Source organism: Scyliorhinus canicula, chromosome 13 (genome assembly GCF_902713615.1).
Source record: "Scyliorhinus canicula chromosome 13, sScyCan1.1, whole genome shotgun sequence".
NCBI lineage: Eukaryota > Metazoa > Chordata > Chondrichthyes > Carcharhiniformes > Scyliorhinidae > Scyliorhinus > Scyliorhinus canicula.
Window position 1 is genome coordinate 146,816,662 of NC_052158.1, and position 27,700 is coordinate 146,844,361.

Here is a 27,700-nt window from a genome sequence, read left to right on the forward strand (position 1 = left end):
AGAAACCATTTTTAGGACCTTGCTAAAAATGATCTGTTCAGCATATAGCCCTGGAAGCACCCCCTTTATCCAGACAGACTTGCCCCTCCCATTAGCTGCACCAGCTGCACTCAAAGCACACAGCATTCTTTTGCCTCTTGTTAGAAGATGTGGCTTCATTTTTTTAGCCAGACTCAAACTGTTGAAACATTGCATTAGCTCGCCATCAGCAAACAGGTAAAATGGCTTTTAATATCTGTTAGCAAGCATTTCCCCTGCAAAAACCGATGATTACCTCAGTTTTAGGCGCAGCTCTAGCAGAATTCTGCCTTGTTTGGTGACATGGTGGTGCAGTGGTTATGACGCCAAGTACCCGGCACAATCCCAGCCCTAGTTCAATAATATTACTGCAAAAATATAAACTATAAAATACATTTTTCTTACATTCATCACAACCCTTTTTAAGGCCTTTACGTCTTTGCTGAAGAGTGGTGCCTAGATTTGTCCACAATACTCCAGCCGAGGCCTATCCCAGTGAGTTAAGAGTTTCTAACGCGACCACCTCGCTTTTTATCCAGTGGTGTGAATTTGGCCTCTCTCCATGGTTTCACTATAGACAAGTCAAGAAAATGGAATGGCTCATGCTTCCGGCCATTCCCAGTGTGGCCTCTTCCCAACTGGGGAGAGTATTGTAGGGTCACGCGTGTGTTCATCTGGGAATCATGATCATGTGCCCCAAAATGAGTTCCAGCCTTGAGCCCCCATTTAGAAACCAAAGTATGCTTTGTAACCACTTCATCAACTTAACGTGCCAACTTTAAAGATGTGCACCAAGTTCAAAAAGCCTGCTTTTATCAGTATAATTTTCTTATTTGTCCTCCTCGAGTGCAGCACTTTGCTTTTCTGCACATTGATCGCCATCTGCCATGCGTCTGCCCTTTTCTCCACCCTGAAGTCTACAACTATCCTCATCATTATCCACTCTGTTGTCAAGTTTTGTATTCTCCGCAAACTCGATAATGTTGCTCCATACAAGTGAGTCTACTTGGCATAATTCAACCAAAACTGATCCTTGGGGAATACTGTTTCAAACAACCTCTGAGTCTGAAAAGCATTCATTCACAATTACCCCCTGCTTCCTGTCGCTAAGTCACTCCATTTTCCATACTGCTACTTTCCCCCCAATTCTAAGGACTTCCATCCTCTTAACATGGGGAAGTCCCGAACAGGTGCTGTAGTGTGGTGACTAGGGGATTTTCACAATAACTTCATTGCAGTGTTAATGTAAGTCTTCTTTTGAGACAAATATTAATAATAATTATTATTTTTCTTTACTGGAAATATATTAATTAGAAGGTGCATTTTTTTATAAAGCTGATACTGGCAATGTTCAGCTGAAGAATAATAATTAAGTGCCAAATTTAGTCTTATTTCTGAGTGTTTATCTGTTTCCTGTTTCCTATTTCGTTGCAGAAATGTCCTCATTTTCACAGCTCAATAACAACTGACCATTTATCAGAAAACAGCATTTTTGTGCCACCTGAGGTTCCTTTGTTTATTTCTCAACACTAGCTGGGGAAAAGCCTGAATAAGAGTGAGAGAAATCAAAACACCTGTTTCGTCACCTCTGCTATTATGCTATCATAAGGTTCCCAGTCACAATGAGATAGTAGGTCAAACCAAAGCTTGGTTCAAGAGGCCAGTCTTCACCTTGCACAACATATTGGAGAAACGATTACTTGATAACTTACAGTGCAAGCAGTCTATAATCCTTTGACTCCTCACACAAATGCCAGCCATTTCTATTTGGGTGCAGAGTATGGACATTTAAGAAATGACCAGACCATTTAATCTATTAAACTTGCTTCACTATTTAATAAGGCATTGTGTCAAGTGAGAGTACCTTTAAGAAATGGGTGTTTACTACTGCAGTGATGTCAGAGAGTGGGTGGAGCTGGGCTGTCAGTTTTTTGCTTTCGTTTTAGGCGGTTTGCTGTAGGGTGTGTCTTAGTTTCGTTTTCAGAGCTGGATAGCTACAGTCACAGCCAGAAGGTGTATGAATCTCTCTGTGATTTAAAACTAATAACAGTAGTGACTTTAACATGATGTGCTTCTGGTAAAAGGTGTTTTAAGTCGTATGGGTGTTAAAAGGAAAGCTTAAAGGATTACTTAGTGTTGTAGTCTTTGGGGGTTGTATTGGAATTAATGGTTGCTAAGATGTTCACTATGTTTTAAAAAGGTTAACTTGAGTTCATAGAATAAACATTGTTTTGTTTTAAAAATACTTTTCCATTTCTGCTGTACTCCACCTGTAGAGTGGGTCATGTGCTCCCCATACCACAATATATTAAAAGTTGTGGGTCAGGGGAACTCCATGATACACTTTGGCGTTCTCTAAACCCTGACCCATAACAATTGCATCCTTCCCTAGGAATGGAAGTAGGCCACTTCCTTAAGCCTGTTCCTCACTATTTAAAGAGACCTGTGGCCCATATCCTGTAATGCAATGACTTGTATTTATGCAGCATCTCTAAACTTAATAAAACGCCCCAAGGCATATTGCAGAGCATTAATGAATGAAGTATAATAACATGCTGCATAAGGAGATAGTGGGTCAAACCAAAGCTTGGTTCAAGAGGTAGGTTTTGGGGCAGCAGGGTAGCATGGTGGTTAGCATAAATGCTTCACAGCTCCAGGGTCCCAGGTTCGATTCCCGGCTGGGTCACTGTCTGTGTGGAGTCTGCACGTCCTCCTCCTGTGTGCGTGGGTTTCCTCCGGGTGCTCCGGTTTCCTCCCACAGTCCAAAGATGTGCGGGTTAGGTGGATTGGCCATGCTAAATTGCCCGTCGTGTCCTAATAAAAGTAAGGTTAAGGGGGGGGTTGTTGGGTTACGGGTATAGGGTGGATACGTGGGTTTGAGTAGGGTGATCATGGCTCGGCACAACATTGAGGGCCGAAGGGCCTGTTCTGTGCTGTACTGTTCTATGTTCTATGTTCTATATGTTTTCAAGAGGTGGTTCAAAAGGAGGAAAGTGAGATGGCGAGGGGTGATGCGTAAGGAGGGATCTCCAGAGCTTGGGTGCGACGACTGGAAGAATATTGGATTCCAAGTGTTGTCAATTTAAGGGTTAAATGCCTGAAATTAGAGTGTTTTGACTGCAGCATTTTCTTCGCAGCCAGAAGGTGAAATTGACAAAGGAATTTCAGTCTGGGCTAATGGACTATTATTTGACTGGAGAGGCCCCTGGGGAGTTAATGTGCTTTGCAGCTGGCAAAGATGATTAGTTTTTCAGTTTGGGGAGATGAGGTTATTGCGGGTTGGAGCCAAGGAATGCAGAGAGATATTTTGAAAAGCTTTAGAGGGGCAGCTTTTGGAGAACGTTTTGGAGAGAGGCGGTGAATTCTGATCTTTCTGACGCTGAGCCCACAAGTCTCCCACAGTTAGATAGATTGAGAGCTGCGTGTTCCTTTTCTTGTTGCCTGGTGGAAAATTGAGTAGTAGGGCTTATGTGTAATAGTAAGCTGTTCTTTTCGGGTTTGAAGTTAAAAAGTTTAATATTGTAGCCATAATAAAGTTTTGTTGTAACAATACCCAAGCCCTATTTCTTCATGCAATCACTCTTGGGGCGAATTGTTCTTTCCGCAGCAGTCTTACAAATAGACTAAAATATTGGGGTTTTGGATCAGTATCCGAGCCACTGTTGGGGTCTGGTCTGGGATCGTAACGTTGCCCAGCTGAAGGCCAACAAGCAATTAAGGTCGAGGATGCTTGAACTGGCCAGAAAGAGAGGAGTGTAGCGCCTTCATCATCAATGCTGGCAGAAATGTACTAGTAATCCTGATCCATGGGGTAGATTATCTTCAATCTTTCAGCGTGGAAGGCTGTACTCGGAGATCCAAACTGGTAATTGCTAGCTGTACAACAAGGTGAATCAATGGGCAGCTTGAGTGAAGATAGCCTCGATGACAAAGTGAAAACGTGGAGCGAGATCAAGGTTCAGAAATCAGCAGCGTGGTAAAATGAAAGTGCTTAACTCTTGTTAATTTGTTACTTGGGCATTTTTTGTATAAATGGAGCCAGCTGTAGCTCATAGTTTTCATCTGACTTCGGCGCTCTTGAGGGTAACTGGTCAGCAGGTCCATGGGTAAAATGATACATCTCTGGCTCAGTTTCTTTTATTATTGTTTTATAAAGTCAAGCCAATTGTTGACTTTGTTTCCTTTGGACTTAACTATTTCAGTGCACTGCTGGCTGACCCTCCCAGCTTCCACCCTCCATAAACGCGAGCTGGCCCAAAGCTCGGCTGTTCTTATCCTCATTTAGACCAAATCCTACTGACTGTTCACCGCTGACCCACGTTGACTCCAGCCCGGTGACCCGCCTCGAATTTAAAATTCTCATCCTTGTTTTCAAATCTTGCCATGATCTTGCCTCACCGTTTCTCTGTACCTTCCTCCAGCCGCGCAACATGTCCAGGTGTCTGCGCTCCCCCAGTTCTATTGCCTTGTGGAATTTTAATTTATTTTCCCATTGACACTGGCAGTATTTTCTTGGTCCTCTCCTGTGGAATTTCTTCCCCTGAACATCTCCTGCACTCTTCCGTTTTTCAAACCTAACTCTTCAGGTCTAATGTCACCTTTCGTGGATCGGTTTGAACACGCACCTGTGAAGCACCCTGGGCTATTTTTATTATGTTAAAGGTGCTCTTTAACTCCAATTTCTCGATTTCATCCTTTTCAAAAGAAAATCGAGGAGGTAATGTTCACTCTTTTTTAGCAGCGGTAGGAAGCTGAGAGTAGTGATCACCCATTGTACAATGTGAAGGGAAAATTGAACAAATTGTATAAATAACAGCTGATTCCCCATTAAAAGCATTTGCTCCTGCCTTCTCCATATCAGTGTACAAGTAATCGCTGTACTACAGCTCAAACAAGGCTTATTTCTGTTGTGGCGGGGGTAGTGGGGAGGAACCGCTGAGCAACTTTGTAGAACAACCTGGAAAGATTTTGAAGATTTTTTCAATATTTCATGAAATTTTCCCCAAACACTGAAGCGTAGATATTACAATGGCAACAGTTAATTCCTCTAGCCCACAACTGAAATGCAGTACTGTGACTTGCAATGAATTTTGGTCCACACAGAGGCTAAACCTGCCCATTCATAAGGTTTTACCACATCAGGTGAAAATGCTTCTTTCTGAAATGATTATGTAAGGTAAGGTGAAGTGGCTATAGTCCCAGATGACCATCGGCTGCTTTCCCCTTTGAGGGGGGGAGGGCTGACTGGTGGTGATTTAACCTGTGGATCACCGCACCTCAGGCGAGGGGCAAGGTTGAGAAGGCGGGGCCTTCAGGAATAACCTCATGAATAACCTGATCTTGTGCCAAATAAGTGAAGATACCATTGACAGGCTTCTGATCCTAAAATAGTTTTCATCGGGTGAAGCAGCATTAAACCCGCCCAATGTAAAATCTTTTACAGGTTGAGCATCTCTTGTTCGGAATACTTGGGGCCGAGTGTATATCAGATTTCGGAATTTTTCGGATTTCGGAATATAGCGTGAATCTGCGACGCGTTGGGAATTACACATTTGCGGCGCGCATTGGGAACTGCGCACATGCGGTGCGCGTTGGGAACTGTGCATCACCTGGGGACTCGTGATATCACATCAGCGCTCGGCCAAAAGTGCGGATTTTGGAATATTTCGCTTTTCGTAATTTTGCGTAAAGGATGCTCAACCTGTTTCCAATTAACATTTTTTTGTGGCTTATACTCTATCTTCCCGAACCGCTGTTTCCAGCGTTCTCCTTTACTTCAGTTCATGCTCTCCTGTTAGTCTGTGTTCTAAGTATAATGAGAAGAGAGTGACCGCTGTCCCCTGGTGCCCTTTGCTTTGGCTCCTGTTTCAAAGAGATTGCTTGTTCCGTATTTTGTTCCATTTTGCTTCTCCCCATCAAAACTGCAAAATTCTTCTTGACACAAAGTAAGCAGCTGATCAAATTGAGAGGAGATGTTGGCGTAGTGGTATTAGCTCTGGTTTAGGGGGTAGTTTAGGGGCTGGTTTAGCTCACCAGGCTAAATCGCTGGCTTTTCAAGCAGACCAAGCGGGCCAGCAGCACGGTTCGATTCCCGTACCAGCCTCCCCGGGCAGGTGCCTGAAAGTGGCGACTAGGGGCTTTTCAAAGTAACCTCATTGAAGCCTAATTGTGACAATAAGCGATTTTCATTTTCATTTCATTGTCACTGGACTAGCAATCCAGAGACCCAGGGCAAGATCTGAGTGCATGGGTTCAAATCCCAGCATGACAGATGGTGCGATGTCAATTAAAGAAAATCTGGAATTAAAAGTCTCATGATGACCACAAAACCATTGCCAATTGTTGTAAAAATCCACCTGGTTCGCTGATGTTCTTTAAGAAAGGAAATCTGCCGTCCTTACCTAGTCTGGTGTACATGTGACTCCAGATCCACGGCAATGTGGTTGACTCTCAAACACCCTCTGAATTGTAGGGCTGTTAGGGATGGGCAATGAACGCTGACCCAACCAGCGACACCCATATCCCGTAAATGAATATTTAAAACTGCCACCCTGTGTCATGCTGTTTTTAAATGAGCTCCCTGAAGAGACTGGACCAGAGTGATTCATTTATTCACCTTTGTCCTTCCCGTATCCCAGCCTTTCTCCACCATGCAAACTGGCAGGAAGTGCCTTTGGTGACATAACCAAGATCAAGTGCAATAATATATGTGCTTTTGGAAAAGCCTGTATTTTCTTTTTGTGAATTAACGATTTGCCTGTGAACAGTACAGGATAAGTTTCTAAAAGGCTGACAGATACCCTAGCAAATGGTGGGGTCTGGTCCGGGATCGTAATAGTCTGTCGCTAGACTGCAAGGTTAAAACATCAAAGTGGGTTTAGTGTGAAAGCACCTGGTGTGAAATGGAAATGAGCAGATCTAAGATGAGAACTGTGGCCAACTTGAATAGAAATTGAAAAACATGAAAATCGCTTATTGTCACGAGTAGGCTTCAATTAAGTTACTGTGAAAAGCCCCTAGTCGCCACATTCCGGCGCCTGTCCGGGGAGGCTGGTACGGGAATCGAACCGTGCTGCTGGCCTGCTTAGGAAGATCAGGGGAGTGATTGGATAAGATCGTAAATGAATGAAACAAAGTATGAAGTTTATTTTTACACAAAGTACTGGCCATAAAAATAACATGAAAGATGTAGATTTTGGGAAAGGAAACTTGCAGAGGAATATAAAACCAAAAGAGTTAAAGATAAAAGGGAAGCAAACATTTAATGAGAAGTTGAAGGCCGTATAGATAGGTGTGGACATGAGATCCTGAAGAGAATGTGAGCTGAAACTGACCTGTGAAGAAAGCAGCTTTCAGCCACCCTCGCTTCTTGTGGCTGCAAGGTTTTGATACAAGCTTTGGTTTCCAGGATCGAGTGACAGGGGAGAAGCTTGTGAATACTTCCCCCTGCAGCAGCAGTGCACGTTTGTAATAATCTAACTGGAGTTTCTATGGAGAAAATCTGAAGACCATTGCCTAAAAAGGTTTAGAACTGAGCTTAACTAAGCAGAAATATTTTGGGAAATGTTTGTTGAACTACTGTTAAATGTGCGAATATAACCATGTGTGTTTAACTTTTAAAAAAATAAATGTTTAAGTTTAATACTTAAATTTTCAAAAGCGGTTTGACATTTTTCCTATTGGCTTCAATGCAGATACTTTCTCATAACAAAATACAATTTTTAAATTGTGGTGATAGCTGCCATGCCTTAACAGAGACTGAGTTGGATAGACTGTGTGATTGGAAGTGGTGCCACATGTGTATGGGAAGCAATGCACGTGGTTGAGCGCCGATATAGGGTATAGGTTTGTTGTCTCGGTTAGTCAAAGTGAATCTTGGTTTTTATTTAAAATATTGTTTGCCTATTAATCTGAATTATGCTGATTTAAATTGGATGATTACAGTGATAGTTTTAAAAGAAAAATCTTGGTCCATTGGTTTTCTTTTCGTTGGCTACGTCGGGATTCCATTTGTTTAAAGTTATTTACCCTGAACATAAGAGCACCCTGTTATAAAAGAATAGCCAAAAACCAGAGTTTTATTAACGTACAACACATTGTGGTGGGGCATCCATGCTCTCTTTTCTTTAACAAAAAAGATATTTCGATATGGGCAGCACGGATGCACAGTGGTTAGCACAGTTGCTTCACAGCTCCAGGGTCCCAGGTTCGATTCCCGTCTTGGTCTGTGCAGAGTCTGCACGTTCTCCCCGTGTCTGCGTGGGTTTCCTCCGGGTGCTCCGGTTTCTTCTCACAGCCCAAAGATGTGCAGGTTAGGTGGATTGGCCATGATAAATTGCCCTCGGGGTCCAAAACAAGACGGTGGGGTGGGATTCCTGGGTTACGGGGATAGGGTGGAGGTGTGGGCTTGGGCCGGGTGCTCTTTCCAAGGGCCTGTGCAGACTCGATGGGCCGAATGGCCTCCTTCTGCACTGTAAATTCTATGACTCTGTAGATCGTGCCTTTCACAACCATTGGATACCTCAAAGTGCACAGCCGATGGGGTACTTTTGAGGTTTAGTCTTTGTTGTAATGTAGGTAACAGGCACAGCAAGCTTCTACGAACAGCAGTGTGTGACCAGATAATTTGATATTGATTGCAGGTTAGATAGTGTCCAGGACTACTTGCTCTTCTTTTAAAAAATGTCATGCAAGGCGGGATCTCGGTTAAAGGTCGCATCTGAAACACAGCAGCTCAGACAGTGTAGTACTCCCTTGGTACAGCACTCGAGTGTCAGCCTTGATTTTTGCGATCAAGTCTGACATTCCATTGCAGTGCTGATTGAACTCTGAAGAAAACCAAAGATCTGTTGAACAATTATCAAAAAAATTAACAGGAATTCATCTTTTCAGCTGGCAAAATTGATTCAGTTTTCAGGCTGCAGCTTGTCAGCGAATATGTTTGTGTATAGTGCCACCCCATGGGAGGTGTTGTAATTGCCCTGTTCCATTGAATGGGAGTAACATGGATAAGTTGAGCTTGAGTTTGAGGCTGTTAAGTAGCAGAAGGGAATGCCCCATTTGCTTGCACAGCCCAATTACAATTCACCCAAACTAATTTACATCAGAGGGAAACATGTTTAAATAAATAAAAAAATTAAAATGACTGTCCAATATTACACCAGGTTGAATATCCTTTATCTGAAATCCTTGGGGCCAATTGCATTTCAGCATTCAGATATTTTCAGTTTGCCGATCTGTCGAAGACACCCGGGCTTATTTACGTGACATGAGCCTAAGCCTAGGCTAGTTCTAGTCTACAAATACTAGATTATTTCTCCATTTGCTGAACCTCTCGGACCCTACTTCTGGTTTCATCACATTTATTATATCTGCAATATAATGTTTTATTGATATACCAATTAATTGCAGAGCCGTTTAAAAACAGTTTGGAATTTGGTAGTGTTCGGATTTTGGATGGACGGATAAAGGCTTGTATTTACTTTTTCCAATTTTGACTGTTTTACACTGATGATATTCCCAGTGAGCAACTGAATCTTATATCTGTCTGCACATCCCATTGAACTTCATCGTTCTGAACACTCGATATTATAAAGTGCGAAGTAACCAAACACTGACTTCCCTGGTGCAGCTTTGCAATATTATTCTTGACCTGTTTTTAAAAAATTTTCAAGTACCCCATTATTTTTTTTTCCAATTAAGGGGCAATTTAGCATGGCCAATCCACCTACCCTGCGCATCTTTGCGTTGTGGGGTGAAACCCACACAGACACGGGGAGAATGTGCAAACTCCACACAGACAGTGACACCTGTTATAACAATGCCACTGAGAGATTGCATCCATTAGTATAACGTTTACTGCCTTTGTGCACCAGTAAAGTATAGCATAGAAACATACATAGAAAATGGAAGCAGGAGGTGGCCATTCGGCCCTTCAAGCCGTCTCCGCCATTCATTATGATCACGGCTGATCACCAAGTTCAATACCCTGTTTCCCCTTCCCCCCCCACCCCATATCCCTTAATTACTTTAGCCCCAAGAATTTGCTGACCTATAGTGCAGTGGCATGAGTCAGAAATGGTTTCAAGAAGGAGATAGTTATATTTATGATTTTTTTAAAAACAGGTAAAATGGATACGGAGAACAGGTGGATTTGAGACCAGGAAGAGATCAGCCATGATCTGATCGAATGACTCGAAGGGCTGAATTGCCTACTTCTGCTCCTAATTCCTATGTTCCTACATTTCTATATATATATATATATCTGATTCCTTCTTGAAATTACACAAAGTTTTGGCCTCAACTACTTTCTGTGGTGGTGAATTCCACAAATGCAACACTCTCTGGGTGAAGAAAGTTCTCCAAACCTCAGTCCTGGAAGGTTTACCCCTTAGACTCAAATTATGACCCCTAGTTCTGGACTCCCCCACCATTGGGAACATTCTTTCTGAATCCACCCTGTCCAATCCTGTTAGAATTTTATAAGTTTCTATGAGATCCTCTCTCACTTTTCTACACTCCAATGAATATTGGAGGGGCTGGTTTAGCTCACTGGGCTAAATCGCTGGCTTTTAAAGCAGACCAAGCAGGCCAGCAGCACGGTTCGATTCCCGTACCAGCCTCCCCGGACAGGCGCCGGAATGTGGCGACAAGGGGCTTTTCACAGTAACTTCATTGAAGCCTACTCGTGACAAAAAGCGATTTTCATTTCATTTTTCATTTCCTATTGCCCTCCTCATATGACAGTCCCGCCATCCCAGGAATCAGTTTGGTAAAACTTTGCTGCACTCTCTCCATAGCAAGAACATCCTTCCTCAGATAAGGACACCAAAACTACACACAATACCACAGGTGTGGCCTCAACCAGTGCAACTATACATCCCTATAGTAAAACATCCCTATTCCTACCCTCAAATCCTATCACTACGAAGGCCAACATACCATTTACCTTTTTTACTGCCTGCTGTACCTGCGCACTTACTTTCTTTTTTTTATAATAATTTTTATTGGAATTTTGTGAAAAATATATATCAACAGAACAATAATAACAATAACAATAATAAACACCCCCGGCACCTGTAACAAGGCATGTAACAAACACCCCACCCCCCCCAAACCCAATAAACAACAAAATAAACTAACAATAAGCAAATTTACTTAAACAATACCCCCCTGAGACCCCCCCCCCCCTTTCACCCCCTCCCCCCCCGGGTTGCTGCTCCTGCTGACCTAGTTCCTTATCGTTGAGACAGAAAGTCGAGGAAAGGCTGCCACCTCCTAAAGAACCCTTGTGCGACCCCCTCAGGGCGAATTTGACCCTCTCCAGCTTAATGAATCCCGCCATGTCATTGATCCAGGTCTCCACGCTCGGAGGTCTCGCATCTTTCCACTGCAGCAAGATCCTCCGCCAGGCTACTAGGGACGCAAAGGCCAAAACATCGGCCTCTTTCGCCTCCTGCACTCCCGGCTCCACCCCAACCCCAAATATCGCGAGTCCCCAGCCTGGCTTGACCCTGGACCCTACTGCGCACTTACTTTCAGCGGCAGATTCTCGAGGACACCAAGGTCTCACTGAGTATCCACCTCTCTCGGTTTACACCCATTCAATTAATAATCTACCTTCCTATTTTTTTCTGCAAAGCAGATAACTTCACATTTATCGACATTATACTGCATCTGCCATGCATATGCCCACTCACTTAACCTGTCCAAAGCCTGAAGCATCTCTGCACATCCTCTTCACAGCTCAGACTCACATCCAACATGGTATAATCTACAAATCTGGAGATAATGCATTTAGTTCCCTCGTCCAAATCATTCATATATAATGTGAACGGTGTCCGAGCACAGATCCCTGAGGTACCCCACTGGTCACTGCCTGCCAATCAGAAAAAGATCAATTTATTCCAACTTTTTGATTCCTGTCTGCTAACCAGCTTTCTATGTGGTGCCCATATCTGCTCACAGTGACTGCAAGTGGGGTCTAATCACGTTTTGGTAAAGCTGCGTCCTTATAGTCCAGTCCTCTAGATATAAAGGCCAACATTTCATTAGCCTTCCTGATTACTTTGTGCACTTGTTCATAGCATATTAAAGATTTATGCCACTGAACACCCAGGCCATTTTGGACATTTGGAATTTTGCCTCATATCATCTAGAGAGGACAGTGATCTAGCCTTTTTCGATCCAAAATGGATAACCTTACACTTGCTTACATTGGAAGCCATCTGCCCCAGTTTTTCCCATTCACCATATCTATCAATACCCCTTTGCGCACATCACAGTGCACACATTGTGCAAGATAGACTGCAGCGGTTCAAGGTGATGGCTTGAGTTCGAGGGGGATCTGCCTACTGAGGTAATATGGGTTGAAGTTAGAAATAGGAAAGGAGCAGTCACCTTGTTGGGAGTGTTCTATAGGCCCCCCAATAGCAGCAGAGATGTGGAGGAACAGATTGGGAAACAGATTCTGGAAAGGTGCAGAAGTCACAGGGTAGTAGTCATGGGCGACTTCAACTTCCCAAACATTGAGTGGAAACTCTTTAGATCAAATAGTTTGGATGGGGTAGTGTTTGTGCAGTGTGTCCAGGAAGCTTTTCTAACACAGTATGTAGATTGTCCGACCAGAGGGGAGGCCATATTGGATTTAGTACTTGGTAATGAACCAGGGCAGGTGATAGATTTGTTAGTGGGGGAGCATTTTGGAGGTAGTGACCACAATTCTGTGACTTTCACTTTAGTAATGGAGAGGGATAGGTGCGAGCAACAGGGCAAGGTTTATAATTGGGGGAAGGGTAAATACAATGCTGTCAGACAAGAATTGAAGTGCAGAAGTTGGGAACATAGGCTGTCAGGGAAGGACACAAGTGAAATGTGGAACTTGTTCAAGGATCAGGTACTGCGTGTCTTTGATATGTATGTCCCTGTCAGGCAGGGAAGAGATGGTCGAGTGAGGGAACCATGGTTGACAAGAGAGGTTGAATGTCTTGTTAAGAGGAAGAAGGAGACTTATGTAAGGCTGAAGAAACAAGGTTCAGACAGGGCGCTGGAGGGATACAAGATAGCCAGGAGGGAACTGAAGAAAGGGATTAGGAGAGCTAAGAGAGGGCATGAAAAATCTTTGGCGGGTAGGATCAAGGAAAACCCCAAGGCCTTTTACACATACGTGAGAAATATGAGAATGACTAGAGTGAGAGTAGGTCCGATTAAGGACAGTAGCGGGAGATTGTGTATTGAGTCTGAAGAGATAGGAGAGGTCTTGAACAAGTATTTTTCTTCAGTATTTACAAATGAGAGGGGCCATATTGTTGGAGAGGACAGCGTGAAGCAGACTGATAAGCTTGAGGAGATACTTGTCAGGAAGGAAGATGTGTTGCGCGTTTTGAAAAACGTGAGGATAGACAAGTCCCCCGGGCCTGACGGGATATATCCAAGGATTCTATGGGAAGCAAGAAATGAAATTGCAGAGCCGTTGGCAATGATCTTTTCGTCCTCGCTGTCAACAGGGGTGGTACCAGAGGATTGGAGAGTGGCGAATGTCGTGCCCCTGTTCAAAAAAGGGAATAGGGATAACCCTGGGAATTACAGGCCAGTTAGTCTTACTTCGGTGGTAGGCAAAGTAATGGAAAGGGTACTGAGGGATAGGATTTCTGAGCATCTGGAAAGGCATTGCTTGATTAGGGATAGTCAGCACGGATTTGTGAGGGGTAGGTCTTGCCTTACAAGTCTTATTGAATTCTTTGAGGAGGTGACCAAGCATGTGGATGAAGGTAAAGCAGTGGATGTAGTGTACATGGATTTTAGTAAGGCATTTGATAAGGTTCCCCATGGTAGGCTTATGCAGAAAGTAAGGAGGCATGGGATAGTGGGAAATTTGGCCAGTTGGATAACAAACTGGCTAACCGATAGAAGACAGAGAGTTGTGGTGGATGGCAAATATTCAGCCTGGAACCCAGTTATCAGTGGCGTACCGCAGGGATCAGTTCTGGGTCCTCTGCTGTTTGTGATTTTCATTAACGACTTGGATGAGGGAGTTGAAGGGTAGGTCAGTAAATTTGCAGATGATACGAAGATTGGTGGAGTTGTGGATAGTGAGGAGGGCTGTTGTCGGCTTCAAAGAGACATAGATAGAATGCAGAGCTGGGCTGAGAAGTGGCAGATGGAGTTTAACCCTGACAAGTGTGAGGTTGTCCATTTTGGAAGGACAAATCTGAATGCGGAATACAGGGTTAATGGTAGGGTTCTTGGCAATGTGGAGGAGCAGAGAGATCTTGGGGTCTATGTTCATTGTTCTTTGAAAGTTGCCACTCAAGTGGATAGAGCTGTGAAGAAGGCCTATGGTGTGCTAGCGTTCATTAGCAGAGGGATTGAATTTAAGAGCCGTGAGGTGATGATGCAGCTGTACAAAACCTTGGTCAGGCCACATTTGGAGTACTGTGTGCAGTTCTGGTCACCTCATTTTAGGAAGGATGTGGAAGCTTTGGAAAAGGTGCAGAGGAGATTTACCAGGATGTTGCCTGGAATGGAGAGTAGGTCATACGAGGAAAGATTGAGGGTGCTGGGCCTTTTCTCATTGGAACGGAGAAGGATGAGGGGCGACTTGATAGAGGTTTATAAGATGATCAGGGGAATAGATAGAGTAGATAGTCAGAGACTTTTTCCCCGGGTGGAACACACCATTACAAGGGGACATAAATTTAAGATAAATGGTGGAAGATATAGAGGGGATGTCAGAGGTAGGTTCTTTACCCAGAGAGTAGTGGGGGCATGGAATGCACTGCCTGTGGTAGTAGTTGAGTCGGAAAATTTATGGACCTTCAAACGGCTATTGGATAGGTACTTGGATTAGGGTAGAATAAGGGAGTGTAGGTTAACTTCTTAAGGGCAGCACGGTAGCATTGTGGATAGCACAATTGCTTCACAGCTCCAGGGTCCCAAGTTCGATTTCGACTTGGGTCACTGTCTGTGTGGAGTCTGCACATCCTCCCCGTGACTGCGTGGGTTTCCTCCGGGTGCTCCGGTTTCCTCCCACAGTCCAAAGATGTGCAGGTTGGGTGGATTGGCCATGACAAATTGTCCAAAATTCTATGATTAACCTAGGACAAAAGTTCGGCGCAACATCGTGGGCCGAAGGGCCTGTTCTGTGCTGTATTTCTCTTTCTCTATCTCTATCTCTATCTCTTACCACTACTACCTCAAGGACAACTAGGGACAGTCAATAAATGTTGGCCTTGCTGATGATGCCCATGGTCCACGAAAGAATGAAAAACCCCAACAGTCAGGAGCAGAGGTGGAAAGGGAGGCGATGGCGTTGTGGTATTGTCACCGGACTCAGCGAAATTCCCAGGAGGATCCGGGTTCAATTCCCGTCATAGCAGATGGTGAAATTTGAATTCAATCATGGAACATGCAACATACAGTGCAGAAGGAGGCCATTCGGCCCATCGAGTCTGCACCGACCCACTTAAGCCCTCACTTCCACTCTATCTCCGTAAGCCAATGACCCCTCCTAACATTTTCGGTCACTAAGGGCAATTTATCATGGCCAATCCGCCTAACCACGTCTTTGGACTGTGGGAGGAAATTGGAGCACCCGGAGGAAACCCACGCAGACACAGGGAGAATGTGCAGACTCCGCACAGACAGTGACCCAGCGGGGAATCGAACCTGGGACCCTGGCGCTGTGAAGCCGCAGTGCTATCCACTTGTGCTGCCCAATCAAAATATCTGGAATTAAAAGTCTAACAATTGTCGATTGTCGTAAAAACCCATCTGGTTCACTAATGTGCTTTAGGGAAGGGAATCTGTCGTCCTTACTGGTCTTGCCTACATGTGACTCCAGGCCCCACAGCAATGTGGGTGACTCTTAACTACCCCCTGAATTGGCCTCGCAAACCAAGAGCAATTAGCTGGTAATAAATGTTGGCTAGTGGACGCTGATACCCCAAGAATGAGAGATATGATAATCCAATAAATTGATTTTTTAAATTTTCATTTAATTTGAATCTCTAAGTACAGTGTTGAAACACTATGTTAGCAGTAGCATGAAAAAAATTAAAACATTTTACGAAACTGTGGGAGTTTCTCAGGCACTTCATCATTTGAATGTTGTCACATTTCTCCTGAGTCTCACTAGAATGAGATTCTATGGAGTTCTGAAGCTTGCTGGTGCTTTATCATTTGGGAGGCTGGAAGGTAGAGAAGGCCTCATTCTACACATTGCTGCTGTATCACACGCGTGTCTTCCAGCAGAGGCTCAGTATTACAATTGAGAACAACAGTCCCAGCTGGCTGTTACTTGGGACAGCTTCCATACTTGGCCCAGAATTATAAAAACTTCCATAAGACAGGTTAACTCATTATAGCCCTATATTTGACCCTGAGGTAATTTTGAACTGTACAGCCCTTGCACTTTACTCAATATAGCAACAGGGAAATTACACCTTTGCACTTTCACTCGCTACAGAGAGGTTAAAGATTATTTCTGTACAGTGTTGCTATTTTACATTCAATCACCCAAGTTGAAACTCTTATTTATTCGGTGTGAGACCGTTCTCTGCGATTTGGGGAGGGTACAGGCCCAACATGTTCTCACTAGGGTGATAGGAAAGAGTAACAAGTCCAGAGAACCATGGATGACCAGAGATATTCAGGATACAATAAGAAGGAAAAGAGGGGCTTTTAGCAAGTGCAAGGGGAACAAATCAGCGGAGGCATCAGTGGAGCACTGAAAGTGCAGGATGAAGCTTGAGAAAGAAATTAGGACAGAAAAGATATGAGAAAGCTCTGTCTGGTAAAAGTACGGAAAATCCCAAGATATTCTATAAGTACATCAATGGTAAGAGCACAACCAGAGAAAGAGTAGGACTCATTAGGGACCAAGGGGGGAATCTATGGGTGGAGCCAGAGGACATTGGTAAGGTGTTGAATGAATACTTCATATCTGTCTTCACCCAAGAGAATAAAGAGGTAGATTTGGAACTCGGGGAGAGAGACTGTGAGGTTCTTGAGCAAATTGATATAGGGAGCGACAAGGTATTGAAGGTGTTGGCAGGCTTAAAAGTGTGAACAAATCTCCAGTTCCGGATGAATTGTGGGAGGCGAGGGAGGAAATTGCAGGGTCTCTGACCAAATTTTTAATTCCTCTCTGTCCACGGGAAAGGTGCCAGAGGACTGGAGAACAGCTAATGTGGTCCCAGTATTTAAGAAAGGCTGCAGCGATAAGCCAGGGAACTACAGAGCAATGAATCTCACGTCAGTGTTAGGGAAACAATTGGTGAAAATTCTGAAGGAGAGAATCCATCTCTACTTGGAGAGGCAAGGTTTAAGCTGGGATAGTCAGAGGGAGGTCATGCCTAAGAAATTTGATTGAATTGTTTGAGCATGTGACCAGGTGTGTAGATGAGGGTAGTTGTTGTAGTTGATATAGATTTCAGCAAAGCTTTTAACAAGGTCCCATGTGGGAGATTTATAAAGAAGGCAAATGCACATTGGATCAGGGAAATTTGGTGAGTTGGATTCAAAATTGGTTTCGTTGTAGGAGATAGAGGGTGATGACAGACAGTTGATTTAGTGACTGGATGCCAGTGCCCAGTGGCGTACCACAGGGATCTGTGCTGGCTCCCCTATTGTTTGTCATTTATATAAACGACATAGATGACTATGTGGGGGGTAAGATCAGTAGTTTTGCGGATGACACAAAGATTGGCCAGGTGGTTAACGGTGAAGTTGTATGTCTTGGATTACGGGAGGATATAGATAGCATGGTTAATTGGACAGGCAATTGGCAGATGGAATTTAATCCTGAAAAGTGTGAGATGATACACTTTGAAGGAATAATTTGACAAGAAATACTCAATGACCGGCATGATAGTCCTGAGGGACAAAGGAACTAGGGAGTGTTGTCCATAGGTCTCTGAAGGCGGGAGGGCAGGTTACTAGGGTGGTGAAAAAGGCATTAGGGACATTGAGGCATAAATTACAAAAGCAGGGAGGTCATGTTGGAGTACTGTGTGCAATTCTGGGTCGCCACATTACAGGAAGGATGTGATTGCACAGGAGGGGGTGCAGAGGAGATTCACCAGGATGTTGCCTGGGATGGAATATCTAAGTTATGAAGAGAGGTTGGAGAGGCTTGGGTTCTTTGCACTGGAGCAGGAAGACTGAGCAGCGATCTAATCGAGGTTTACAAGATTGAGGGGCATGGACAGGGAGCAACTGTTCCCTTAGCTGAAGAGCCAGTCACGAGTGGACACAAATTTAAGGTGAGGGACAGTAGGCTTAGTGGGTGTGTGAGGAAAAGCCTTTTTACCCAGAAGGTGGTGATGGTCTGGGAGGGTAATAGACATGGGTTGCCTGACATCCTTTAAAAAGCACTTGGATGAGCACTTAGCCCATCATAACATTCAAGGCTATGGGCCAAGTGCTGGCAAATAGGGTTAGGTAGCCAGGTCAGCTGGTTTTCATGTGTCGGTGCAGACTCGATGGGCCAAAGGACCTCTTCTGCACTGTATCTTTCGGTAATTGTATTTTCTTGGTTCTTTAGAAACTATACAGTATCCCAGGATAAAAGGAGCCCTAGATGAAGTACAGAAAGGTGTCAAAGTAGGAGGCGAGTGGGTGATCATAGGAGATTTGCAGACGATAAGGTCCAAGTGGGAAGCACAGCCGAACATTTACAGATACTGATGGATAGAATGCATGAAGTGATGAAATTAAGATTAAAAAAAGACAGGCTCTGAAAACGGGAATAAATAACAGCCAGGGTTTCCCAGCCCTGTCACGGCAGGGCCGGCCATGGGAGATTCTGCAGCCCATTTAAAAGTTCAGTGATTTTCGGCAGGGCCAGGTGATCCCAGCAGGCCGTAAGGCTGGAAAAGCAGAGGTCAAGAGAATTGATCAACAGCTGGAACATGTTTTACAATTTAAGTATCTGGGCAACATCCTGTCAGAAGATGGTTGCTAACCGAAATAAATAAGGAATAGAAGAGCAACAGCAAAGGATGCATTCCCCAAGCAAAGAATTAAAGAATTGCACAGTGTAAGAATGAGTAGAGGTCTTAATTCCCTTGATGAAACACAAACTGTGAGCAAAGTGGTCATCCAAAAGACTTGAACATTGTAAAAGGTGTCTCTGGCAAAGGATGGAGCGGTGCATTAGGAGCAGGAACAATGAAGAAATACTCAGGGCGATAGAGGAGGAAAGGTTATCAGTGGACATCAAAAAAAGGTAATAGTGTTTGGATTGCCATTAATCTAAGGCTAGAGAACCTGCTGATAATAGGGGCAGAAGAACGGTTGGAGGAATGTAGACCAAGAAGGAGAAACAAGAGTGAATATGGGAAACTCTTGCAAGCAACTGAAGAGGACTGTGCAAGAGCGTGAGACATGGAGAAATGAAGAGGACCTGCTCCTGGGTCAAACACTAGCACTGAGCTGGGTTTTTTAGTTAGTGGCCAAGGGATGCCAATCACAATTCATCACACTTACAACTGCCCACAGATCTTGAATGGGATGTTAATGCAACAGCTTAGGGTAATAACCCTCAAGAGATCCGATTGAAGAATCTAACTGAGACACGCAGAGTCCAAACTAAGAAGCGGGATGGGAGATTGTTCAATATTCTGTCTCGATGAACGCACCCTTTCACTCCGTTTTGATTCTGGAGGCTGGTTAGGAAGGAGTGGTCTGCAGAGTGCGACTGTTGAATAAAACAGAAGGAAAATGATAATGTCTCAATATCAATGAAGGAGCTATTCCATTAACAGCTGGGTGTTTAAATACAGGCCAAAGTGTCTCAATGCGGAAGAACCTTTACGAGAAATATTCACCAGCTATGTGATTCACTGCTTCCATCAGATCTTGAGATGTCAATAAATGCTCTCTCGATATACCCCAGCTTTATAAACGAAGGAATCGTTGATATTGCAACCTGGCAGTCATAGGGGCCTTTGTGACGCATACTTCACAGTACATCGCCTGGATTATGGATGTACTGGGGAAAAGATTAACGGGGAAATGTGTGTTGTTGGATCTTGCAGGAAAATTAACGGTGTGTTAATGGTGTGCACTGTTATTTATGTGGAAATTCAGGGATTGAGAGAAGACTGAAAATTGCAAATTTCTCAAACTTCCTTGTTGATGGATGTAGCTCCGACATTTGATTCATGGAGGCTTGGAGCTGGGTAGGGTTTTGATGGAATTTCTCCGGCTCTCTCTCTCTCTCTCTCTCTTTCTCTCTCTCTCCAATACAGAGCAGCCAAGGGTTTGACATAGCATTTGTACCCAAATCTAATGAATTGACTGAGGGAACCAGTGGGAACTTGAAGGTGATTGTTTTGTTAGAGCTGAATGGTTTGTATCATTTGGCAGTGAATTCCAGTGTCGCGCTTAAGACATTTCCATTTCAAGGTCTTGCTTTACTCGTATCTTTTTAAACAGCAGCTTAGTGAATATTTTGCACAGGAGGAAGTAGATGATCGGATCAAGGCAAACATTAAATGCACACAGAAACTGCGTGAGTTCCTTTGCCAAATACAGTGTGAATGTCGTGCAGTAATCCTGATCACGGTTTTTATCATATACGAGTCTGGTAACCTGATACGGCACAAAACAGACGCTGAAGACACCCATGATGCTGAATATGTTCCGATTCGCTTTCTTTTTCACGTTGCTGGGCTCCTTTTTGAATTTTTGATCGGACCAATAAATTCTTTTTAAGATGGCTGAATAACACACGATGAGGAGGATAAAAGTGATCCAGAAAATAACTTGGCATTTTAGCACGATAAATTTGTGCCAATCTTTACCCAGCTGGCTTTTCAGCTGATAACACTGCGCTGCAGTTTCCTCTGTGGGGGTCCCGTTTGTCAAAATGATGTTCGGCAGGGCAAAGCCCATCATGACGACCCAGCAACCCGCACACACGACCTTGGCAAAGATGACCCTTTGCGCCATGAGGTTTTTCATGGGCCGTACTATCTTCAGAAACCTGTCGAAGCTGATCAGGCCGAGGAATATTATGCTCAGGTACATGTTGCTGTAGAAGAGCACGAGAGTGTAACGACACGCAACTGTTTTCAACTCCCACGGTCCAAGTTCTAAATCAGACAGGATTTTAAAGGGGAGGGTGAGCACCATTATGACATCAGTAGTGACAATATTCTTCAGATAAACCACAAAGCTGGAATGATTCGGAATATGACAGAAGATCCAGGCCGCCAGTGTGTTCAGCACGAGCCCTCCAATAAAAACGAAGGTGTACATAACTGGAAGGAGCACCTTTGGCACTGTGGTGTTCCGAAAGTCTGTGCAGTTGCTCATGTCTATTTCTGTGCTTTTACTCTGAAAAATAACATTTATTATTATTTAGATCAAGCATTTTAGAAATAATGTTTAACGGGAAATTGCAATAGTTCACATTCTAATGTTTAAAACACAGAAAGTTTTGGAATAGAAATCTCATTTAGATCAACAAGCCTGCCTGATCTGAAATAAGGCCTGATGCCCTTACTCTTCATATCCCTCACTCCTCGCTCTATCCAGGAACATACTAATTACATTATTCTGTGCCTGTCTTCACATGATATGCAGGCGCGCGCGCGCGCACACACACACACACACACACATAATGATATACAGACAAGCAGCTAATGGACACAGAGAACAGGACATGACCAATAAGCAGGCAGGACACTCAGGTGGGATCTGACTATAAAAGACACGAGGCACTCACACTCCGCCTCTTTCCACTGATGACCATCTAGAGAGTCAGTCAAGGGTGTTGTTACAACCTCACACCTCCACCACGTGGCTAAGAGCTAGTCTGGTTCAGTCAGATAGAGTAACCACACTTAAGTTAGCAGAGAGTCGAACTCACAGAGAACTGTGCTAACTGCACTATTAGTTCAATAAACCTGATTGAACTAACTTCAAGGTCTGAAGTATCTTTCTGATCTAAACTGCATCCAATTGCAACCAGTGTTAGACCAGTGTAACTAACACGACATGTCTATCACCAATTTATGACACAAGACTGTCTTCTGTTTCCTCCAATGTGTTAAATGTGTGTTTGCTTGCTTAATTGTTGAATGATGGAATGCAAGGATTTATTTTAAGAATAAATTCCATGTCACCTATTGAGCATTACCTTTCTACCTTGAAGCGTCATCAATTTTGCTTCTATGGATTGCACTTCCAAAGCCTTAAATGAGCTACGTTCCAGTAACAGACTCCAGATTAATAAATGGGGGGGGACGATTCTCCGAGCCCCGCGCTGGGCCGGAGAATCGACGCAACCGCGCCACGACGCCGGCGTGCGATTCCCCGAGGTGCAGAGAATCGACGCCATTTGCGCTGGCACGTTTGACGTGGCGTCGGCCGCTGGAATCGGCGGGCCGCCGACTCTCCGGCCCGGATGGGGCGAGTGGCCGTGCCGATACGACGGAGTCCCGCTGGCGCCGTTCACCCCTGGTCGCTGCCGGCGGGAACTCTGCGCGACCGGTCGGGGGCGGCCTGTGGGGGCGGGAGGGGGGCTCCTTCACTGGAGGGGGCCCTCCAATGGGGTCTGGCCCGCGATCGGGGCCCACCAATCGGCGGGCTGCCCTTTCCCCACCCCCCGACCCCTTGGGCCTCCTTTCTGGCGCGGTCGGCCCCTGAACACCGATGCCATGTTGAGTCGGGGCCGGTGCGCTAAAGAAGTCCCCCGCACATGCACAGGTTAGCACGGCCCAGTCACTTTCCAAGGCATACTTATCAAGATGTGCAAAAATATTTGATAGACTTTATTTTGCACTCTCAATGTTTTTGACGTGTTCAACTGCCTTGCACGTTGAGGAGGCTCGAGCTGCGTGAACCGCTCCAGCGCCTGTGGGAGCCAGAAATCGGTCGTACCCGGGCCTGGTTTGCGCCGTCGTGAAACGCGACGGCGTCACGATGGCGCGAACACTTGGGCTCCATATTGGAGAATCGCCCCCATGGTGTCTGGGCCAAAGAGAGATTGATAAAAGTGTTTTGGAAGGCAGGTTAGAATTATACTTTTGACGGGATGCGTGTCAGGCTTTTTTGGTCCTGGAGGAAGAAAAGTAATGACTTGCATTCATGTGATGCCTTTCATGACCTTGGGGTTTGCAGGCAATGGAGTGCTTTTTTTTTGAAGCAAAGTTATTGTTGTAGATTTCTACACATTCATATTGTGTTCTTTTGGGAGCTATTTGTTAAATCCAAGCATTGTTTCAGCATTGTACGTTTCAGAGAATGTTTCCTGGTGTTTCTGAGCAGTTGATCAATGTGCAAGGCAGTTGAACACGACAAAAACATTGCGAGTGCAAAATAAGGCCCATCAAATATTTTTGCACATCTTGATAAGTATGCCTTAGAAAGTGACATTTATTGCAGCCAGACCATAGAGCTCTGTGGGTGCATGTTCTGTGGTCATGGCAGATTGTTAGAACATAGAGCATACAGTGCAGAAGGAGGCCATTCAGCCCATCGAGTCTGCACTGACCCACTTAAACCCTCACTTCCACCCTATCCCCGTAACCCAATAATCCCTCCTAACCTTTTTGGACACGAAGGGCATGGCCAGTCCACCTAACCTGCACATCTTTGGACTGTGGGAGGAAACCGGAGCACCCGGAGGAAACCCACGCAGACACGGGGAGAACATGCAGACTCTGCACAGACAGTGACCCAGCGGGGAATTGAACCAGGGACCCTGGTGTTGTGAAGCCACAGTGCTAGCTACTTGTGCTCCAGTGCTGCCCACTTCAATTATAGGGACTTCAATTGTTAATAGTTATTGCTTGAAAAAGGAGAAACTTGTTGATACAGCAGTAAGCTCCATAATTACTGCTGCATCGATGAGAGTAAAATATGGGGTCTGTTTGATTGGTCACCTGCAAAGCAATGCACCATTACTTTGGGATCCTGCTGTGTAATAAAGTTAGTTGAAATGATAGCCAGTGCTCTTCCAACATGGTCGATTAAGCCCTTTGAGAAGTTTCAGAGGTGTGACATAAGTACAAATTTTTATCTTTCATCACCAAGAGAATCCTCGTCACTCAGAGAGGTCTGAAATCATTACACGATCGTCCCTCAAGTGCCACAGGTAGCAGGCAAGTTTTCTCCTGAGGGTGGCTCCATTTCCCAATTCAAATTGAAAGCCATTTTAAAAAAAATACTTGGGTTCTGGCCCTGAGTTTTCCACTTTGATATCAGAGTGCTTCCCCCAGCTGGGATCACAGCCTTGATTAGGTTTTGGTGCTGTTCTTCCAGACGCCTACAGAGGGCACTGTCGTCTTATCGTTCAAAGCTACGAGCAAGTCTCAAATTGCTGAAGTTATTGCAAAAGATGTTTTTGCGTGTGTTGACCACTTTTTAGCCCTCGTGTGCCGATCTCGTGCCACAAAAATGTCGACCCTGAAAACCCACTGAAGCACATAAAGCAGAGATTCTGAAAATCGGAAGAGGCCAAATATATTTTATCTGGTGCAACACCCAAGGCTATCTATTTCAATACAAATAAATGTTACAATTGCGAATTAGGCAATGTTGCAAATTGGCTGGTGATTCTAAGAACAGGCAAATATGTGATAACTCTGCCACTGTGCCTTCGTGTTCTCTCTCTCGCGAGAAAACCTCCTGCCTGCCTTCAGCAAAGAGACTGAGCAATGGGACTTTGTGCTTTACTGACATTCCAACTTACTGTAACCTTTTGGCACTCGTTCCCCCCCACCACCCCCATCAGTTTTTTCCCTGTTCACTCCTTCCGAATCTCTTGTTCTTGTCCAATTCTCACTTCAAAACCTTTGCCCAGTATCCCTGGTGGTCCCTTCGCCCGCTCTTGCCTCCCCCTCTTAGTTTAGGGATATATAGGGCTAGCGATGCAACCCGTAGCTCGCTGCAGTTGGGAAATTCACGCCGCCTGCATTTTGAACCTTTTCTGTGTTCTCAGCTGTTCACCTCCGTAACTAGGAGAGCCCAAGAGCCGTGGAAATCCAGGATTTGCAAAAGGCTGTTTCAGAATGCCCTTTGAAGTGCGTGTGTCTACCCTCCAGTCAAAAATCAAAATAAGAGTTAAATGTCAAAATCCCGCATGTTTCTTCGCATTAAGAGTTTGTCTGCTCTTATGCCTTCTCTACTCACAGACTGAAACTGCAGTTCGATTGCCAGCTCATTGACGTTTTAGTTTACTGTGCACAGCTGCTTCCGAACATGCAACTTTGCCACCAGCTTTTCAAATCACACAAGGGCATTATTCAATCATGTTGCTGCATTGAGAACGTGGAACCCCCTTGACACTGCCATTCTGTCCTTCAAGCTTTTACTAACCATGTTGCCGGGAGTTGGGGCGAAGGATTCTACTCAATATCAAATCTAAATTGATAAATATCTAAATCTTTCAAGTGTTGACTGATTTCCGTAATTTCAGCAAGTTGTGTGGCTGCTATATTTACTAATTTCTTTCCCCTGCTCCTCAATGAGGTGTTGTACTTATGCAACCGTACAAATCAACATCCTTTGTTTTCTCAATTTATACATAGAAAAAAACAAGATGAAAAAGAGAACTTACTTAGGATCACCTACAGATCCTGGTGTTTGCAGTAAACCTTTGAAGATGATGACCCTCTTTGATAATTTTCTCAGCAACCAGTTCTAACCCCAGGTGACGCCAAAGCTGCTGAAGTTGAAACTTAAAGGAAAGGAAGAAAGGTAGTTGCACAGACTAAAGCCGTGGCATAGATTTGCTGGTTTGTGGAGGAACTGGAAAAGTATAAGCAGACGGCCGATGACCACTGGCTACAAACTGGTGTGTTGGGCTGGGTTGCTGTGTCTCAGATGTCACACGTATCAGGAAGTTACAGCTTCCTTTTTTACTTTAGACAGGGCGGTTTCTTATGATATGTATCTTCCAAAGGTTTAATTTAAAGGGGTACATCATGGCAGGAGAGCTCAAAGCCATGGTTGTCCTCCTCCTGCTCTATGTGGGAAGCCGGAAACATTTCCCATCCCCGGGGTCGGCATGTGTGCAAGAAGTGTCCCCCGCTACAGCCCGGGTTTTGGAGCTGGAGTGGCAGCTGGGGACACCGTAGAGCATCCGCGCAGCTGAGAGTATAATGGATAATAGGTATAGAGATGTTGTTTCACCGCCAGGCAGAGCAAGAGGGCGAGCCAGGCCATGCAGGCCTGTGGCCATTCTCCTGCCAGACAGATATAACATTCTGGATACTGTGGAATGACCTATCCGGGAAAAGTTGCAACAGCCACTTTTGTTTCACCATGGCGAGCTCTGCTGGACAGGGGAGGATTAAAAAAGTACGGGAATGCAATAGTTGTAGGGGATTCAATTGCAAAAGGAATAGATGACCATTTCTTTTGCCGTAAATGCGATTCCAGGATGGTATGTGCCTCCCTGGGGCTAGGATCAAAGGATGTCTCCAAGCGGCTACAGGACATTCTGGAGGGGGAGGGTGAAAAGCCAGTGGTTGTGGTACACGGTACCAATGACAAGAGGTTTAAAAAAAAAAAGGATGAGATCCTAAAAGCCGAATATAGGGAGTTAGGATGTAAGGTGATGATCAATGGTAGTGATCTCAGGATTACGACCAGTGTTACACATTAGTCAGAATAGAAATATCAGGATATATTGGATGAATATGTGGCTGGAATGATGGATGATGGGAGGGTTTCTGATTCCTGGGGCATTGGAACTGGTTCTGGGAGGAGGTGGGACCAGTACAAACTGGATGGGTTGCTCTTGGGCAGGACCAGGACTGATGTCCTAGGGCGAGTGTTTGCTAGTGTGGTTGGGAAGGGTTTAATCTAGAAGGGCAGGGGAGTGGGAGCCTAAGCAGGGTGACAGGGGAAAGAGAAGCAAGGACAGTAGTAAAGCAAAGAACAGTAAAATGCAAAAACAATAGACACGAGTAATCAAGAGCTAGAGGCAAACAGTACAAATAAAAGTTAGGACAATTAAAAATGGGAAAAAGGCTTTGGGCGGGATTCTCTGACCCCCGCCGGATCGGAGAATTGCCGGGGGGGGGGGGGTGGCATGAATCCTGCCTCGCCGCCGGCTGCCGAATACTGCGGTGCCGGGGTTTTGGTGGGGGTCAGAATCACGCCCGTCGACAGCCGATGGCAGCAACCCTTCCCAGCAATTCTCCGCCCCGCGATGGGCCGAGCGGCCGCCCGTTTCTGGCCGCTCCCGCCGGCGTAAATCAAACCAGGGGCGGAATTCTCCTGTACCTCGCGGGCGGGCCGTACCGGCGCCAAGGACTGGCGTGAATCACTCCGCTGTTGGGCCGCCTGGAAGGTGCGGAATCCTCCGCACCTTCAGGGGCAAAGCCAGCGCCGGCGGAGTTGGCACCACGCCAACCGGCGCCGACGGGCCTTTACCGCTGGCACGAGTTGGCGCATGCGCGGGGGCGCCAGCGTGTGCTGGCATCACCCCAGCGCCTGCACAGGGGGGTTCTTCTCCGCGCCGGCCATGGCGGAGGTTGACAGCAGTTGGTGCGGAGGGAAGGAGTGCCCCCACGGCACAGGCCCACCCGTGGATCGGTGGGCCCCGATCGCAGCCCCCAGGGCCTGATCCCCCCCCCCGCGCCCTCCTGAGGACTCTGCAGGCCGCCCGCAGAGCCACGTCCCACCGGTATGGACCTGGTTTGATTTACGCTGGCGGGATCGG

At 45.2% G+C, this 27,700-nt stretch overlaps 2 protein-coding genes across 4 annotated transcripts in view; one reads left to right on the forward strand and one right to left on the reverse strand.

Moving 5' to 3' along the window:
- LOC119975763 (mediator of RNA polymerase II transcription subunit 12-like protein) overlaps positions 1-27,700 on the forward strand; it is a 640,706-nt gene that overhangs the window by 332,260 nt on the left and 280,746 nt on the right. The gene's annotated exons all lie outside the window — the stretch shown is intronic.
- Positions 18,342-25,804, reverse strand: LOC119975771 (P2Y purinoceptor 14-like). The gene is made up of 2 exons (XM_038815612.1): positions 25,589-25,804; positions 18,342-21,360 (listed from the first exon to the last, which is right to left on the reverse strand). The coding sequence occupies exon 2, from the start codon at positions 21,337-21,339 to the stop codon at positions 20,407-20,409; it is 933 nt and encodes a 310-aa protein (XP_038671540.1). The 5' UTR covers positions 21,340-21,360; positions 25,589-25,804; the 3' UTR covers positions 18,342-20,406.